The 20,573-nt window shown below is 38.8% G+C and overlaps 1 protein-coding gene across 3 annotated transcripts in view; it reads right to left on the minus strand.

Annotated features, from left to right (window-relative positions):
• Nucleotides 1-333: 333 nt before the first annotated feature.
• The window catches only part of mctp2a (multiple C2 domains, transmembrane 2a), a 38,112-nt gene continuing 17,872 nt past the window's right edge, over nucleotides 334-20,573 (minus strand). Inside the window, exons 18-23 of one of the 3 annotated variants that reach the window (XM_060877815.1) lie at nucleotides 11,426-11,545; nucleotides 9,730-9,771; nucleotides 5,778-5,887; nucleotides 4,952-5,061; nucleotides 4,153-4,250; nucleotides 334-943 (exon numbers count right to left, since the gene is read on the minus strand). In XM_060877815.1, the coding sequence (XP_060733798.1) occupies nucleotides 884-943; nucleotides 4,153-4,250; nucleotides 4,952-5,061; nucleotides 5,778-5,887; nucleotides 9,730-9,771; nucleotides 11,426-11,545 (540 nt within the window). In that variant the 3' untranslated portion in view covers nucleotides 334-883. The other 2 variants (XM_060877817.1, XM_060877816.1) reach the window with 2 other exon arrangements.

Below are 20,573 nucleotides of genomic sequence, written 5' to 3' on the forward strand. Positions count from 1 at the left end.
GGGAGAGACTAAGTGCAGGCAATGGAGAGCATTCACTCTCTGTATGTCTGTGTGTGTAAGAGAGAGTGAGAGATGAGCTCTCTCATCTGGACCTTGTTATTGTGATAGAACAACAAAAGCAGTGCATTAGCCTGCTGCTCTGGACACATGCAGGTCTTTGATGTGTTGATGTGAGTGTGGTTCTGTCATGGCCAGAGTCCTCTAGTGAAGCTGGGATACGTTGGATAATCACACGGCCTCACCACACGCCACTGTGTTTACACAGAGATAACATCCTTCACAGTTAATGGTAGTATTGAGCATGTGAGCAGAAAAAATAACACACTCAAGAAGTCAAATCATTAGTTAGCTTTATAAGTATAACTTTTTTATATATAAAATAAATAGAATGAAAAATACAAATCAAATGAACCATACACATTCATTAGTACATTTTACAAAAAGCCATATTTGCATTATTAATAAATATAACTTTGCATCACAATTTCTGATTACATTAGTCATCACTTTGTTTGCTGTGTACATACACATGCCCTTTTCATTAAAAATAAAATTATTAATAGACCAACAGGACATTTTGTGTTGCTTATTATTTTATAGTTTTATAGTATTCATTGGTTTATTAATTGCTTGTTGTTTTTCATGTGTTCTGCTTTTTTTACCTTCTTTATCTCGATCATGATCTATTAACTGTATTCCAATATGCTGGTCTGTAAATCACTGAGTGACATAATGTTTGCACACACACACATACACTGCCATTTGAGAGAAGCTGAGCAGCCTCCCCACAGTAGGCAAGTCTGATCGGTGGGGGCTCCACCTGATTCTACAGGAAGGGAGGGTACCACTTTCAACCACTGTCTCGCCCTTTTATCCATGAGCACTAGCGCTTCTTCTTCTGTGCACTCTGGATGCCAGGCGCTCTCATCTCACTATACTGCACCTGTAAAAACAAATAGCACTTTGGTGGGAGGCAGGTAATCTGAGCTCAGGCCGACACACACTAATGGCTCCCCTGAGAAGAGTTGCTTGCAGGGGAAAAGCGCAGCGGCATACCTGTAATGAATCATTTTTTAAAACACAGGAGCAGAGGGGATTAATCACACCAAAAAAGAATTTGAAAAGTGAATGGTTCCTCACCAATGCAGCAGCATATAAAAGAACCCCCACCCCACCAACCCAAAACATCCCAAACCAAACTATACTGGATGCAGATGTGTAGCAGTAAAGTAGCCCTGCTAGCCCAGGTCACTAAGAGCTGGCAAGTTACAAGTTATGTCCTTTCATGGAAACTTTCTGTTCAAGACTAATTATAGCGGCTCGTAGGCAGGAATGTGTGTCTGGGCTGTGCTTCGCTTGATCGTGCGCTTCTGCTGGTCTTTCCAACTTACACGATCCCTTTTATTGCAGACATCTTGATCTACAACCTTTGCTCCCCCGCCTCCTTTTAGAATCGCTCCAGAGCCTGTGTCAGAGATCTCTCCATAGGGTTTTGCTACAGACCCACACAATGTTACTAATCATTCACATCTTTAAATTTAGTTTAAAATAAATGGATGCCATATCCAGCTTACCATTATCCGAAGTTTAAAATAATAAACTATTATTACATACATCAGTGTTACATGTCACTGCAAAGTTCTTAAGAGTAGCTTATGCAATAGTTAACTTATCAGGAAATGACACAGGCACACAAGTGTGGATATTAGAAACCTTGTGTAGACGCCTGTTAAACACGGGACTGAGTATATAAACTGCACACTTGTATGCCAACACACACCTCACAGGCTGGCCCGAGTAATTAATACAAGCAGTGAGCTATTACCATAAGTGTTTAAAAGACAACCGCATCCTTACAAAAGGTAGGAATAGTTAAGTAGATTATAGCCACTTAATCCTGAATCAATCTGCAGTTTTCAAGATGTCACTAGCAACACTGGGTTACACTCTTGGGGCTGCTGGGGCAATAAATTGTTAAGGGAATTAAAAAAAACCTCCAGTAAATAATAATAGTACACAACAGCCTTATAAAAAGCGATCCCACTAACAAGACAAGAGGGATTACATGTCATCTTCAACCCTGTCCTCACTGTCTTTGAGAATAATCATAATGAGACTAAGTGCAACTTTTTCTCTCACTAATACATATTGTAATTCTGTTTCTGAAAATAAGTGTCTAGTAATCAAAACTTAGTAGGACTGCTGAGAAACACTGCTAGAGCCATGATATTTATATTTAGGCAGCTATTTTCAGATACTGTACAATCTTAGATTAAAGTGATCATGCTCCTATGTACAGTATCCTTCCTGCACTTCTATTTTTTCAGGTAAAAGCTCCTTTCATTTAATAAATAGATTTAGGATTGCTTAAAAATTCTTAACACTTGACACATATGGGAAAAAAGTTATATCCAAAGCCTACAATAAATAATATGCAACATCAACAGGAAAAAAAGAAAAAAGGACAAGATTTGAAATTCAGCTCATAGAACTCAGAGAAGTCAAACGGCTTTTTGTGTTTATTTTCCCACAAAACAATTACCTGGTGGTGTAGCTGTAAGGTAGATGAGCACACATTAATTACCTGTACGGATTGGAAAATGGAGAGATGCAGAGAGAGGGAACAAAGATAATGGTGGTTGCATCAAAACATAAAACCAGCCTCAGTACTGACAGATGCTTCTTGTTTCAGGACAGAGGAGCTGTTGTAAGAAGTCCAGTTTTGGGGCTCTGGGTTTGAAGATCTGCACAGGCACTAATTACCAAATCACTTCTAAAAACAAAGAGATGATTCAATCTGAGCTTTTATAATATGTTATTATTTATTTTATTATAATATTCTTTATAAATATATTATTCGAGTGTTTCACATTGTTTTTGAGACAGAGATTTGTAATAAAGGATTTTTTGGCCAACATTAGAAGCTCAGTGTTGCTCTGACTCCCTCCTACCATCGGATTATTTTGGTACCTTAGTGCAGAGATTCTACAAAGAAAGCTAAAAATGATCACTAAAGTCAAATGCTAATCAAGACAGAAATGTTTTAGCCTGGATCAGTGCCTTAAGTGCAAAGAGAAGTGCAATTTCTATTGCCAAGTTAAGACAAACCAAATAAAACCTCTTAGATACACTTTAAAGAACCTGGAATAAATAGTCTGTCCATGGCTTGGAAGTTCTTCCCTGACTCAGGCCACGTGTATCAGTTCTATACCATCACATAGGGCCTTGAGTACAGCACTGCTTACTTAGATCTTCATTACTCCAAGATCACCATGCTTTCATCACACACAAACAACTGTACAAGGTATGATTTATGTGCAGATAATAAATCAGCTTCAGTTTCATGGAAACACGTATTTTCCACTAGTCCCTTATTTATACTGTATAGAATGTTTATACAACACGCCCACCTAGTTTTTTTTTTGCAGGTGTTTTGATAATGAGCCAGGAAAGAGAAAACATTGAGCATTTTTTTGTCCACAATCTGAAAAAAGAAGAGGATGAATTTGTTTGAAGTTGAGTTACATGTGTTTTTGTCTGAGGATACAGCAGAATAACATGATCATTTAGGACTTGTGCTTTGTTTAGATGCCCCCCTACCCCCCAAAAAAATTCACCTTCTGAATCCCAGCCATCAGCCTGCTCTCCACATAATACAATAGCTACCGACTGAGGAGGTTGAAGGCTAACATGTGCTTCCTTCAGGACATGTGACGCCAGCCAACCTCATCTTTTCAAACGGCTGCTCATGCTGTGTCACAGTGCAGCGTAACACACTTGGAAGAAACATCTATCTGCCATCTTCTGCACACATGAGCTCACAGATGCCCAAGATTGGCTAGTGTTACTGAAAGGGAGGGTATGCCATCATTCCCACCCAGAGAGAACAGCCAATTTTGTTCCATTGGCTCCCAGCCACGGAGGGCTGCAGCATCGTCAGGATTTGGTGTTAGGATTTCACACTGTTGCAGTATCATACGTGTTAACATTTTTAAACACCCTATATAACAAGATTGGCAAACCAAGCCTCACCTGACTGTAAACACAGTGATGGTGAGTAATGTATTGTCATGTAACTTTGCAGTAGATATCAGTGAATCAGATATTGATTATTTTTGACCAGCCTGTTAGACAATGCAACTGAACTCTTACTTTCTGAACATCAGATGGCACTCTCCTGAGAAAATCCAGTACTTCGTTGTTTTCAATGGCATGTGGGTTGCGGAGCTTCTTTGTAAATTTATTAACACCTGCAAAAATGATAGAAAGCTCGATAAACAGACAGACAGGCGAGCAGACAAAGACAAACATTTACTGAAAGGATAAAAGTGTAAGGAAACGGTTATTAAACTTGTAACATTCCCAGTATTTAAATAAAAAATAAAAAAAAGACAGTTGCAATGTGTTGCCATTTGGCCTAATCTTTGATATAGTGTAGTTTCTTTTATATAGTATGTGTTATAGTGTCTTTCCTTTTTGGCAAGCACAGACCACAAATGACATTTTCATCACTAATATATTACGCTCAATATATACAAAGAAGGCTTAGAAGGGAAAATCATTACATCTTTGTACTGACTCAAGGCAGAATGTTGTCAACATGATTTTAAGAAGTTGAAAGTTTTTATGAGTTTCTGCAGCACAATCATAGATATGTGATATTACCATGCAGTTTACCTTGAGGGCACACACAGAGCCTCATTTAAGATCAGTACATCTGCGCGCCCCTACACTGCCGAATAAGCAACAGTAGATCAAATTCCCAATTCTGATCTGCTAGTCTAGTCACGGTGAAAATGGATGACTTTTATAATGCCTTTAGTCAGCCGTCACTAAGCTGCCAGGTGCGATCATAAGCAACAGTGATGTGGTAATATTTCCTAAAATGTAGATGGAATAATAGAGTCGAAGTACATGACACACTGCTGGAAGTGAATGCTTGCTTACTTACCCCATAACAAGACAATGTAGCGCAAAGGGATAAAGTAGACTGTAGCTGTAGCAGTGAACAGGACACAGCAGGCCATGAAGGACAAGAATGGCACTGACCAGTTGAAAGTGCTGCCAAAAATGACATTTCAGACTATTTAGATAGGGAAATGCACAGGCTTCTCAAAAAATATAATTTTTTTTTACTTTATTATCATCCATACTTTATTATCATACTTTATTATATCATCCATATAATTACGAAATTATTTCAAATCAATTTTTTGTATAGCAGTTTTAATTTTCAGTTTTCATTGTCTCAAAGCAGCTTTACAGAAGTATAAATATTCAGAAGAGGACTTATAGTATTATTTATAGATTCTTTTAAATAAGCTGCAGTGTACATTAGCTGTAATATTTTTTTCTTGCAATTTAATTAAACTGTAATTGCTGGTAAATTTAACTTTGACATTTTGGTCATTCTTTGGACAAGATCAGCATGTGAGCTAAGAGTGTTTACTTTATGCACCTTCAACAACAGCTTAGCAGCTCTTACAGACTGCTTCACAATCCCACAACCTGTCGACTTGAGAACTGCGATAATTATCCATGAACATGCAGCACTAGTAATGAATATATAAAACTTCTAATTACACTGGCAGCAATGCAAGTTATTTAAAGTTGTTATATTTGTGTGAAAAGAGAACTGTCTTAAAAAAAAGGTGCTTACACACAGTTTCACTGGCATTTAAATATCATTTAGAGTAAAATGCATTCTTTTTCTGGCCAGCAATGTATATATGAATAAAGTCCATAGTGGAAGGTCATGTAGAAAGTTCACTACTTACTTCTTTACTCTTTCTCCTAAGCTTGCTATTTCATCAAGAACGCATTGGACAGTGAGCACAATTTCATGTACCATATGGATTTTCTCCATCAGGCCTCTTTTCTCTGATTCCTAAAGAAGAAAATAAAAGTGATGAGGGATGTCAGTCACTGGAAAACGGCAGATAAAGAGAGGTTTATTTCCAGTGTGCTATCAAAAGTAATTCATCTGCTCAATGGTCTGTAATGAGCAACTGCAACTTTGAATCTCCTCAGTGTTGGGGCGCTTTACAAAATGAGCAACTTACTGTGTTTCTCAGAGTCTGAGTAAGTAGAAATTCAGCTTTTTCAACCCCAAACAATAGAACAGCATCACAATCAAACATTAAGTGTTGAAAGAAAAAAATGGCCATCAGCAATCAGGATGAACACACAGTGATGTGTGTGTGTGGGAGAGAGACAGAGAGAGAGAGAGAGAGAGAGAGAGAGAAAGAGAGAGAGAGAGAGAGAGAGAGAGAGTCCAATCCACAACTCTACACTGGACAAGTGTTGGCTTGTTTTTGTAGAGTGCACACCAGAAGATATCACACTTCTCAGTGCGAGGGCTATCAGCGAGATTGAGTGTAGCGTTGCACTTGAAAGATAAATCTATTACTGTCTGTGATCTTATGTAAGTGAACTTGCGGGAGTGTACATAATCTTATAATGCAGAGTGATGTTTTTACTTAATATGAGAGGAATGGGAAATCCCATTGCCGTTTTGCACTTGATGCATCATGGAGTATCGGGTTGCAGTGTAATTCAGACACACACACAAAATGGACTTTTGTGTGGAGGCTGTCCATTTTACTTAGGGAAGATTGCGAGTATAATCTCAATTCCAAAGTAGAATGATCCCATCAGAGATTCCTCCAGCAATGAAGCCCTGGTCTTGGAGCTCTCCAGAGGCAAAGGGATGCAGAGAGCTAGAGATAACAGGAGTAATGTAAGCTAAAGGGAGCCAAGAAGCCCCACATCAAAAGGACAGAATAATGACAGGAATAATGACATCTAGAGAGAGTGGCGAGTCAAAGAGTGGGGGATGTGGGTAGGCGAGGCATGTGATTGAGGGGAGGATGAGTGGTGCCTGTGTTTGTGTTTAAAAAGCAGTCTCTTTCCCCAGACAGTGCAAGGAGAGTCTATATCAGCCCCTGGGAGAGAAAAAAAACAAGACTTACAGTCATTTTTAATTCCCTAGCCATGAAACTAGCCATTCCTACACTCGTTATGTCTACAACATACTAAAACCAGGGTGCAACCCAAACAAAATGCCATGTTTTATGCTCCCTTACACTTTGGGATCTGTTTTGTTCAAGCTTACATCAAGACAGAATTGTATATTTGAAGAAAATGTATTTGTCCTACAGAAGTGAAATGTGACAAAAGTGAACTAAATCACTTAAATTCTCTGTCTTTGGACAACCACGTGGACTTTTACATATGTTACTTCCAAGTGTTGAACTCATTGACTGTGTGTTGTATGTTTTGGTCTAAGGGGGTTTAAAAGAACACAGAATGATTGATACATGCATCAATAGGCTCTTCTTGTTCTTACATTTTATCTCACAAAACACTCTGAAGGAAATACCAGTTAACAGATAACATTACTCACTTCATGATTATATGTTTTAATCTTTGTATTGATTCAAGCTCCTTGAAAAACCAAACTTCACAAGAACAGTCATTCCCCAGTGAAATATTCTATTGACAATTCTACTGATTAGAAACCTGTGCCATTTGAGCTGATTTAAGAAATAGATATAAATACTGGAGATATAATTCACAAGGGTTTTGAGTCAAATTAAAATTGAAAAGGAAACGGTGTGAATTTCAATAAGGACAATTTCAGCATTATTCGCTTATTTCACAAAGCCTTAAGCCATGTACAGATAATTAAAATGCATGTGGATTGGGGTTCACAAATGTAACACAAATGGGAACAAAAGGAATTACAAAACAGAAGCCGCGAGGCTCAGAGTGTCCAAGAGTATACCATATGGATCTACTATCAGCATTATGTCCTTGTGCTTCATGATGAAGGTAACACATTGGAGGAAACTGACAGGGGTGGAAAGGGCAGAAATATTACAGTTAATTCTATGGGGTGGGTTGGATTTTGTGTGCGTGTGTCTGTGTGTGCGTGCGTGTGTGCATGTGTGGGTGCATGTTACAGGTTTCGGTCAGTTCTCTTTCTGTGTGATCCTCGCCAATCAGGCCACAATGCCTCCCAGTTATCTGGGACACAGAATCAGGGAATTATTTTCTCTGTTCCTCTCGTTTGCTGATGCGATTATACCAGCGTCAATCTGCACAATCTGACTGTTACCTAAGGCCAAAGGGACATCTTATTGCCTTCACACATGATTGTACATGATCTCTCATAACCCCAGGATAGATTTTTGTTCAAAGGCCAATTTTTTTTTAAACTCCTTTAGGCTTTCTTTTACTGAAGTTTACATACTGTCTTCCGTGCAGGAAAAAAGACATCAAAAGTGGTAGCTGTAACCTTCTAGCTTTTACCCCTTTTACTTATTATTCATTTATTTATTTATTTCTATGCTTTGATAGAGGGAGGAATGCTCTGATTTTTAATCTGACTATATTGTATAGAATTTTTAAGTTACAGCTTTTGAGCATTTAACTGATAAAAGTTTACGACAAACCAATTATTTTGCTTAATTGGTTAAATGAAAGGACAAGTTTAATTTTCATATAATGTGAAAGTGCTTGGAAACAGTAAGTGTCTGAGGAGAGATGAATCCATTAGTTCTGATATTAAAAACAATCTCTGCTCATTGGCAGTAGGATCTGAGCTGTCAGCATTTCTTTACTGCTAAATATGAAACAAATTAAACAAATTGCTGGATAATAAAATAAGCTGATGTTATTTTCAAGTCAACATGGCAAACACATATAAATTGAATGTGCATTCAGTACTCATATACCTCCTGCAATTCTAATATCACTATTTCTTTGGGTTCAAATAACATTATTTTCTCCTTCCAAGATTTATCACAATTGCCTGGCTGCTGGGCACGAACACACATATAATGCGCATCATCTTTGAATTAGCTGTTCAGCTCTGTATTTGGAAGAGAGACCTGCTTTCAGCAGAGCGGTTTCTCTCTGAAGATGAAACTCGCCTGCAGTCATTGCAACTGAATATATTTAGCACTTTATGGATATGAATCCTGGGCCTGAAGCCACACAGTGCTGGGGTCAGTGCTCACAGGCTCGGAGCTTCACACTTCCACAGTCAGAAAGCAATAACACATCATCTTCCTTAAACTCAGTCCTCTGTGGAGAAGACAACATGGATAATATGGCTATAAGCTATGACTATGACTATACACATTTTAACTGGTTAAGCCACACACTAACTGAAATTGCATCTGCAATGAGATTTAGGACTTTTAAATGATTTATGATTCGTATAAAAGGAGAACACAAAATTTGTGTTTACCTGAAGCCTGTAAATGATTGTTGCACTTTGAGAACGAGGCACCATTTATTTATTTAGCCCAAGTTCAACTAAAGACCAGCCCCCCTATTCATAAGTGTCTGTTGTGAAATTTTTCATACTGTATCTGTTCCCCAGAGTAAGGCTTACTTCAATTAATGATTCCACTCTGTGCTTATTTCTGGGTTTTAAAGGAGTGCAACGAAGCAACCAAAATCCATTTGTGGTCTGAGGGAACATTCCCAGGAGGCCACACTGACACTGGAGGAAAAATGTACTTTACTGAGACAGTCACAGTGCCTGTCCTCATTTCAAGTCAGTTTAACTTGGATGTTGCAAGTTAAACACAGGCTGAACAGACAGTGCGACATAGAACAGCAGCACAAGGTCAGACCCAGAGCTCAGTGCACTTTCAGACTGTAGCTAATCAGAAACAAGTGGAAAAAACAAAGATAAGACAAAAAAGAATAAAGTACCTTTTCATCTTCATCTTCTTCCTCTGCAGCAGAAATGCTCTCCTTAAAGAAAAAGAGAGTGCATTTAGAGAAGTCTGGAAGGTGGGGACATGGAGGCACCAGAGCATTTTTTTCTAACAAACACCTCGTAATGAAAACCTTCTCTTGTATGTCCACCCCTATTGGGAGAGGCCCGTTGCCTTAGCAACTACATCATGGGGTGACCTCACACAAAAAAGAAAGGTGAGTGTGATGGGGCCTTCTTCACAAGAGCCATGTCACTGCCAAGCAATCTCATTTCTTTACAACATAAACACACACACACGCACACACATTCACACAGAAAACAGAAAGGGAGTGAAAAATGAAAAACATTTAATTTGGACTGCCTGTGCTTGCATCGCTTTACATCAAGTCATTGCTCTCCCTGGGCATGTATGGGATGTGATGCTGGTGTTCTGATTCTACTGGGGAGAAGAGGTCAGGACACTGCTGTGCCCAGACTTTAACATTATTCAGAGAGCACAGCTCTGTTCGCAGCCTGAGACCCAGGCTACAAGAAAAGGAGAGTGTCGCTGAAATGATGGGATGTATTCTGAATTGGAACTAAAGGGACAAATATTGCTTTTGAACCAGTGGCAACAGAGGTCAATCCAATTGCATAAAAATATACATTAAATCTACATTTAAAGCAGTTTATAAAGTAGTATATACTGTATAAAGCATATTTATATATACTAAAATATATTAATTCTGGTCTATTTTTTCTACTATTAGTATGATTGTCATGGTGATGTATATAAGAAAGGTAGACAAAAATAATAGGTAATGTTTACATGACAAAATCCACAATGAGAGGTTGATAAGCTGTGTGAAGGTGTGTGACAGACAATAAACAGTGGGCTATTTATGTAAATATATATAATACTAGGTAGATACGATATAAATCAAATAAAATTATCATAATAAATATAGTGTAATGTTGTAAAGTATCTAAAAAAAATATATGATATCATCATCAATAAAATAAAAGGTGCCTTAGGCAGTCATTGTCATTGACCAAGTTGCAGATTTTTTCTACAAAAAATAATAATGTATACAACTAACACTTTGTTATTGAAATGCCCAAGTGCAGCTTAAACAAAAACTTAAACAGAAATATAATAAAAGGGCTAAATATCTTGCATTTGGTCCACCGTATTAAATTGTCTACAATATTACAAAAATTATATGGTGTAATTGTAGAACTGGATGTAGGATATGGATGTAGGATAGGATAATTATGGGGCCCAGGATATGTGGACACCAGACACTCATACATGCTGGCTGAAAATCTGATTTAGCTTTTGGCATAATAATGGTCATATAGTTTATTGTAATAAGATTAAGCTTTTCTTTTTACTGTTTATAATATATTATTGGTTTGTAGGGGATATTTTGTCATAAGTTTAGAACAGAGGGTTGATCTTTTTCAGCAGTGAAACTCTGTAGGCTGTGACTGATTAGCACATTGCTGTGTGTGTATGTGTATATGGACATGTATATGCAGGTACAGATTGTGGCTGTATGAGCTCATATCATTACCTTTAGTCTGTGAAAATGTAAGCTATTTAGTTGTACTTTTCAAACACCACATCAAATGATCTACTTGTTTGTACCGATGGGGGTTTGCTACAATACCGTGTGTGTGGTGTGTGTAAGGTGTCACTGCACTCACCAGGTCCTGACTGTGGCTGCCTACGCCTGCCGTGATGTGGAAATAGTTCCAGCCGATGAGCAGCAGGAGGAAGAGAGGCAACATGAACAGCTCAAAGTGCCACACTGTCAATACAAAGATCTGAAAGGAGAGACGGAGAGGGAGGACAGATGAAGGGAGGCCATACAGAGGGTTAGACAGACAAACTGTGCAGTGGGCAGCAATATACAACATTCTCATACCACCTCCTCAAATACAAACAAATGTGTCATAAGCCCTCTCAGCCTACAGAAATAACCTAAGCAAAATGCCATGCCACATTACTGTCTCTCCTGAGCATTGCAATCTCACAACCTCTGTCAGGCAGTGTGTGTGTCTGCATGCACACGTTAGCAGCACAGTAGCAATTTTAATATTTCAAAATTCCATTTGCATCGATTAACACCATGCTGGCGCTGCGTAATTCCTTAGCAGCAGAGCTGGCCAGATATTGGCTGACATACTGTTTTCTGACTTCAACACAGAAAGAAAAAAAAAACAAGTGCTGCTAGCAATTTGCTTTCTTACTCTGTGAAAAGCCCATAAAACCTGGTAGCAATAATACAGATTGTGCTGAATGAACAGTCCTTGATAATGGGAAAAGAGGAGGCACTTAACACTCTGCACCTCTCAGCCGAGCACTAATTGGACAGCCACGCTTAAGCAAGTTCAGTGGTGGCCTAATGAGTGTGTCTGTGGTGCTTTCACAGGATTTGTCAATCAAGACGGAAGATGAAGAAAGGGTTAGAAATGAGTTAGAAGTGAACAGAGTTGTTTGATTTGTATGTATAGGATGTTCAGCAATCCATCAAAAGGCATTAACAGTTATGCTGTTTAATCAAACATGAGGCATAATTAACAATATATGAATGTTATTCTAGAAAACAATTATGTGTTTTAGAGACGTTTTTAAAAACACATAGGTGTTTTGGATTTACATGCAACTTCACACTTTCTTCTGAATGAATGCATTATTCATGCTGCACCTGGAAGTGTTCAGCAGAAGAAAGTCAGCTCAGTAGTTGCTCTGATCGGATTAATGATGTTCAAAAATATCCCACAGATTCCCTCTGCTGGACACTGCAAGGTGATGGACAAAGCAATGCAAACCTCTGTTTAAGTCTCTTCTCAAATGCTTTTTTTTAATAAAAAACACACACTTCCTCCTCGTTGTTTACTCACTCCATATGACATCTATTTTCTGAACACAAATATATGAGGAAACTGTGCAAATATGTCAGATACTTCTGACATGCATCCTCACTGCTAACACTAGTCAGCTCGCAACGATGAGCATTTCAGAGAGGATTTTATCTAATATTCCTAAATGTCTCTACACATTATTTAAACATAATAATCAGATCAAATGCAAGCCAGGAGCCAACAAAATATTCAGTTTCAGTTGTGCAGTAGCAGTTAACTGGATTCATAGTCTGCAATGACATCTGGCTAACAAAGCAAACATTAAAATGGTATCTAATTAAACCTAAATGTGTTGATTACTACTATTTAACAGAAGACATGTTATAGATGCAATTTATCCAAAAATAATTGACCCAAATCGCCACTTCTGCTCATTTGTATGGCAATATAATATCAGTATTGAGATTAAATGATGTCTCAATAAGCTTTTCTGAAATATCATAGACATTGTTACTTATGAACTGCTGAAATTTTTTACAGCTTAATTCTTTTTTAAGTATTTGTTTAATATTTGTTAGAAATTCTAATATTTATTAGACCTTTTTAAAAAAAAATATTTATACAGACAGTAAATAAGGCATCATCAAAGTTTAATTTTTTTTTTTTACTGCAGGATTATTGTACTTCTGGCAGTGTGTGAGCAAACAGATATATCATGGAATGTTGTGTTGAAATGCCACCGAGAATTCATGATATGAAATTTTTGATATAGAGCCTACACCTAGAGTCTAGCCTTAAGAGACAGGCATATATTGTTAGAAATAGCAAATAGGTGAGCGTGTTTGCACCAAGCCGACCCTCTAATGTAATCATGAGTCCTCTGCCAAGCTCAGGGTCAACTTCAAAATTTCTGTCAGTCTGATAAAATAAGCAAAGTATATATATGCCTGGTACAGAAAAACAGAAGTGTGTGTATGTGTGTGTTTTCATGGTGAGTGATGACAAGAAAGTAAGAGCAATTCCAACAAAAAATAACAAAAGAATTTCTTAAATTCTTGAAATATACTTAGGGGGTTAAATTCTTTTACCAAATGTCTTTTCAGAAAAATAGTTCCTTAAGTTTTTTTCTTTTTCTTCCATTTCTTTTTTCAATTTCTTCCATTTTTTTATTTCAAAATTTATTTTTTGGAATGATTTGTGCATGTTTTCCTGTGGGGTATCAGTATTTTTGGAGATAACTGTATTTTGCCTGCGTGGGTATGCATGGACGTGGACTTCATCTGAGACAGGATTAAGACAGACTGTTGCTGCAGGCTTTGGGTTTTAGCACCGCTAAATAGCAGCATTTCCTATCATACGAGCCAGTGTGCTCTGGAGCCTGAGACTCCCTGAGCATGATGCTAAGGACAGGTTCACACACACACACACACACGCACACACACACACACACACACACACACACACACACACACACAGCCACTGGGGATAAGTGAACTGTGTCTAATGTACATGTCTACTAGCTCACTGTAATGGCAAGATATAATCACTTGGCCACTTAAATAAATATAAGCTGTACATTCAAACAATTAACCAAGTAACCAATCATATAACAGAAGTACAATGCATGAAATCTTGCAGAAACAGGTCAAGAGCAAGAGCTGATGTGCATGTCAAACATCAGAATGGAAAAAAAAATTGTTCTGTGATCTTAGTGACACTGGGATGGTTTTTGGTGCCAGATGGGTTGGTTTGAGTATTTCAAAAACTGTTCTTCTGGGATTGTCACATCCAGCAGTCTCCAGAGATTACACAGAATGGTGTGGAAAAAAAAATCATGCAGTGACCTTCCATTCCGTGTTGATGTTGATGAGAGAGGTCACAGGAGAATGGGAAGAGTGGTTTGAGCTGACTGGAAGTCTACAGTAACTCATATAATCACTCTTCACAAATGTAGTGAACAGAAAAGCATCTCAGAATGACAACACATGAAACCTTTAGGCAGATGGGCTACTAACAACATAAGAGTACATCAGGTTCCTCTCCACTCAGCCATGAACAGGAAACTAAATCTTCAGAAGGATAATAAGACAAATATTTGTCTTAGGAAGATAGTCAGGCACACATCTGTGTCTGTGTGTGTGTGTGTGTGTGTGTGTGTGTGTGTGTGTGTGTAGGTGTGTGTGTGCATGTGTGTTTGTGTGTGTTTGTGCGTGTGTGTGTGTTTGTGTGTGTGTGTGTGTGTGTGTGTGTGTATGTGTGCATGCTTGTTTGTGTGTGTGTGTTTGTGCGTGTGTTTGTGTGTGTGTGTGTTTGTGTGTGTGTGTGTGTGTGTGTGTGCGCGCATACACAGAGGGAGAGCTGTGCCTGTCTGGTCTGATTGGGAGTAATCTGCATCATACTGTGTCACAGTGTCACAGGTAGCCTGCTGTTGCTAGTACCTTTCCAGAGAGAGAGAGACAGAGAGGAAGAGAGCAAAAGGAAGCAAGTCTTCAAAAATGACACTAGCCCAGCAGGAAAGCTGAACTCCTTCACCTTCACTGCAAAAGCTGCTACATTAACCACTAAAGTGGAATTGCCTGGTCTGTATCTTCCCGAGAAAAGAGACGGAGCCCATTCATTTCCATGCAGGGAGCCAGGACCGGGAATCTGTCACAGGTATTCATAATAGCACACTAATGCAAATTCTTGCTCAGCAGCACACAGGCTTGGTGGACAAGATAAAAGCGCAGTGCAATTCAGTGTCTCGTGCCTTAAACACAGTGCTTAAATGAGAGGATAAACTAAACGTGGCAGAAAAATCTCCAGCTTGCCTCCCACCATGTGTGTATGCTCAAGCTTCAGCCCAAGTGTACTCAAAGTACAGCCTTTCTTAAACGCTAATAAAAATGTCCCAGCAAGTGCCTTGGAAAGCTGTTCCAATTCAGTCGCTAGGGCATTTAGACAGGGTCCAACTTGTCAAATGGCCTCCAACTAATGAGCAGAGACAGTGCTCTACCTTCCCCCATCTCCAGAAATATTCCACCATTCCTGCAGAACTAATTCTCCTCTAACTGGTTTGTGTATTATTAGCAGAGAGTGTCAGTGATTAAAGAAGGTAGATAAATTGCACCCTGTCAGCCTTCAGAGTAAATTAGTGCTTTCTTCTATATTGTAAAGATGTGGTGTAATGCTTTATTGATTAAATTTAACAATATGCCAACAGTAGGTCTATGTGACCAGCAATAATTATTAACCAATTATAAAGAGAGGAACCAACTAGAAGCCATAAGTCATCATTGGGTTATTTGTTTTGAAACCATGCACAATTGAATAATGAATGAGAATTAATTTGAACAGGCATCGCCGTGTTCTGGCAATAAGAGCTGTCTTTAGTGAAAACCATTCACGTGAAAAAAGGTGTGCACAATGTTTAACTGGACGTCTAAGGCAGAAAAAGTTGACAGGTTTAATCAAAAAGAAGCAAAAAAGCAGTGTACGTTTGAGTCGGCTTGACACCCAGAGAATGTGTGCTTGGGGAAGAGCGGCCATAGCATAGCCACTCCACCTGCAGGGTTAAGAACAGCTCGGTTAATAAGATTCTGCCTAATGCATTTCTGTGGATCGTTGAGCTGATCCGTCTGGCTGGGTGTAATTCCAGCACCTAATAATAAAGCACTCAGCGATTAAAAAAGTGTGAATAAAACAACTCCAGGAGCTGCAGCTAGCGCTGGCAGAGGGTGCTGCCACCCACGCTGTCCCTGGAGGGGGAGAGGGAAAGTCATGGCAGAAATGAAAGGACAAAAATGCTGCACGATTAGTTTATACAATCCTGCAAATTGATTAAATAGGAAATGTGGGGTTTACAGAGCGGCAACCAATCCACACTACTGACTGATGCACAAAACAGCAGCTTCTGGGAAAAAACCTGCTCTTTACCGTCAGGGATATGTGTTAACATTTACCATAATGGGAGTACATTACAGCTCCCTCCTGCTTAAATCAAATTCCTCTGCATTCTGCAGATAGAAGGGAGACATAATTAACCAAATAAATGATAGGAGGAGAAGCTGAATAAATCAAACCAAAAAATCAACTATTGGCTTGAAAAAAAAAAAGCGGTAACTTGAACACTGCATTTCAGCCCGCTGTGAAAGAAAGATTTGCAGATTGATTCAGGTTAAAATGGTGTGTGTGTGTGTATATATATATATATATATATATATATATATATATATATATATATATATATACACACACACCATTTTAGATAGATAGATAGATAGATAGATAGATAGATAGATAGATAGATAGAAATTAATATTAGAATTTTTGTAAACTTCCTTCCAACTGATCAGTTCTATGATTCCGTATGTGTCATCTTTCTGTATGCGAAAAAACAAGATGGGGAAGTTTCAGTCTCTCCGATAGATTTATGTTGTGTAGCTGCCAGCCAACGCACTGAGGGTCAGTGAGAGGGCTATGGAATGATGCCAAATTATAAAAAAATATCAGAAGTTTAACAAGACTGACTACTGGTTATAGGCTATGTGTGTGTGTGTGTGTGTGAGTGTGTGTGTGTGTGTGTGTGTGTGTGTGTGTGTGAGAGAGAGAGAGAGAGAGAGAGAGAGAGAGAGAGAGAGAGAGAGAGAGAGAGAGAAAGATATTAAATGAAAAGTTATTTTTTTCTAGGTGAGTCGAAGGGCAGCTGCAGTAATCTGCATTGCTTACTCAATTAAAATACAAGAAAGATGATATTAATATTGAATCAAAGCCCCAGTGACTCGTGTGCTCATGTCTGACTTTCACAGCCTGAGAAATAGATAGAGAGAGACAGCAAGAGAGAGAGAGAGGAACAATACTGTCTGTGTGGATAATGTTGGCTAAAATTGTATGCAGTTCTTTATGAGTAGAGCAAAGACAGAAACAATAACGTGTAATTGTAATATGTGCTAACTGGGACTTAAAGTTTGTGTGTAGGCCAGGTAAAGTGGCTAAGTGACCATGCACCTCCCACATAATGTGTAGGAAAGAAATGGATGGAAGACTGAGATATTCAAGTAATAGTGGTGAGAATGGCTGTGTATGTGTGTATTTTTTTTTTTTCAGATAGACTTTGACAAGAGCATATTGCTGTACCAGGAAAAGATACAGGACAAAGATCATTTAAAGGAACACATTCAAAGTGCAATTACACGCATAACACCAGATGTGTTAACACAAGTTCATCATGAGTGGGGGAGAAGACTCTGTGTGTTTCTAAGAAAATGTCAAGCATGTAGAGGATGTTTTGTAAATAAAGTTCCATTTGGCTAAATAGAGTTAATTTCCACAATGTATGGAGCCTTTTGGGGCACCCTCTATATATCATAAGCTATTCTAATTCTAATTAGTTAATTACTCATGATTATTATTTGAAAACAAAAAAAAAAACATAAAAAATGAAGTAGAACTTGTATGTACAGACCACAGAGTTTCTCATTTTTCCCACTGAGGCCCTGCAGTTGCCAGTGAGATGTTCTGATGTGTGATTGTGTGATGCACAGGGAGAGAAAGAAACAAAGGCAAAGATGAGGGGAAGAGGCCATATACGAATGGTGCCGCATGGCTGTCAGTGGCTGCCACACTGACCCTGCCTCCATCGCGCTGGCCACCAGTGTTTAATCCGTGTCGGGAGCATTAACACTGAGCCACATCCTGGGTGACAGATCTGCCATGCGAGCCTTCTTCCCCTGAGGCCGCTGGGGCCCAAGTGTCAGTTCTGCTCACACACGCATAAACTCTGCTTACACACACACATCACAGCGAGTGGGGCCAAGCAGAGGCCAGAAACAGCCATGGGCAGTGATGCCTGGAGAGAACTGTCCTCTCTATCCTGGGAGACATAGAGTATCTTAGCACTGTTCATTACAAACACACACAGACACACACATGCGCATACACACAAGTACACACACTCATTGCATAAGGGATTGCGATAGGAACAGAAGTGAAGCACTCTTTCTTTTTAGTTAAAAGAAAAAAATAGAAATTGTTTTATTATTAAAGAACATATATGCCATTCTTTATATTCAGAATTCTATAGTATACATATAGTTAAAATATCCAAATAAAAATCTCCTCAAAAACTAACCTAAGAATATTTCAGTGAATGGTCTTAAGTATGTTGGACTGTTCTGAAGCTGTTTTCACTGGTGCGAGGACATGATTGGCCAATAGTAGGCCTGTCAGCATGTGTGATGAGAGCTGGGTCTGTAAGGTCAGCACAAAGCTGCGATGACGCCAAGCATACATGTCTCAATAACGCTCTCAATAACTGTCAGAGTGGCAGCCGTCATACCATGCTGAGCGCCTGCTGCACTCTGCCTCGTTAATTATTAATCGATTAGAGGATGGGTTAAAGAAAATCCAACCTGCAAGCAGTGTATATAAACGCCATCAAGGGTCCTTGTGCTGTCATTTCCACAATATAAAAACTTTGTGACTTGATGACAGGTCCCTGAAGCACCCAGAGCCTGTTTCCGAGAGGAAACACACATTCAACACACACTCACACACACCCCTCAATCCAACTGTCCAGGCTGAAAGACTTGGCAAACTTTCAAACTTGTAAAACAAAGATTATAATACAGATAAAGAAGGATTTGCTCACACAGTTATGTGTGTAAAAGGCTATGCTTTATAATTACTAGTGAATTAAAAAAGCTATGCTGGTTAGAATGCTAATTGAATCGATTACTACAGTCCAAATAAGTAAGTTTAAGGCTCAAACTGAAGCTGCACTGTGACCCTCTTTGCTTCTCATCCTGTCAGCTCAGAGAGACAGACACAGAGGAAGAGATAGAGAGAAAACCCTCCATCATGGCTGCCAACTGTGTTTACAGCTGCACGACATCAAACATTCATCAGATGCCATCTTTACAGTCTGTGATGTGAAGCAATCAGCATTTCACAGCCTGTCAAATGATGTCTAAACCGCTTGCTACCTGGCAGTGTCAAAAAGAAAAACGTCTCTCTCTCTCTCTCTTGCACACAAACACACACACACACACACACACACACACACACACACACACACATATATATATACTCGCACCCACACCCACACCGATTTTCCGTTCCGGTCATGACTACTGACAGCCAAAGCAAACTAATGTGTTAAAATATTCACATCACTTAAATACTTAAAACATACTAATGACAGTATGACTAATGACTCTTCTCTTTCTTTTTCTTTCAACAGTTTTTTGACCGTTTCTTTTATGCTAAGGAATTTTTAAAGTTACGAGGAAATGCAATTTGGCTGTGTAACTCATTTAGCCTGTAAATCAAATTTGAATAAAGACAAAGATTTTCTAAAGCTTGCTGCCATAAAAAGCCTTCACAGTTTCCTCTTGCCTTGGTAGAACAATATATGCTATATATGTTTTTGGTAGTGCTATAACACCATCTGCAGGCCGAAGTAGGCAATACAGAGAAGAACTCTGGCTGACCCCTACACGGTCCCTGCATGCCATGGCTCTCTCACTCACTCTCCATCTCTCTTTCGCTCTCTCTCTTCTTCTCTCACTGAGAAAGAAAAAAGTGGCATTTTTAGCTTTCTTACTCTTTCTTGCTTTGTTTCTCTCTCTTCTGTCTGTCTCTCTCTCCTACACACAAAGCAGTGTGTTTGTCAGGTGCAATTTCTAGACTCATTACCAGAAGATAAACAAGTGATAAATTATATTCCTAGCTTTTTTCTGTTTGCAGGGCTGCAGACACCTTCTAAGCGTTCACCAGGTGTTTCTCAGACAAAGGGCTTTCATGATTATCTAATGAGCCGGTTACTATTTTTAAATGGAATGCCATGGTGTAAAATAGAGAAGAACTTCAAAAGGCCCACTTTCACTTACAATGAGATTTATGCAGTTAAAAACAGCACCATCGCTAGACACAATAAACTCCATGCTGAAGTACAGACTTTAAGGAATTCTGTAAGGGCTTCCATGACCTGCTGTGCAAAAGCTTAGTG

This window comes from Tachysurus vachellii, chromosome 9, assembly GCF_030014155.1.
Source record: "Tachysurus vachellii isolate PV-2020 chromosome 9, HZAU_Pvac_v1, whole genome shotgun sequence".
NCBI lineage: Eukaryota > Metazoa > Chordata > Actinopteri > Siluriformes > Bagridae > Tachysurus > Tachysurus vachellii.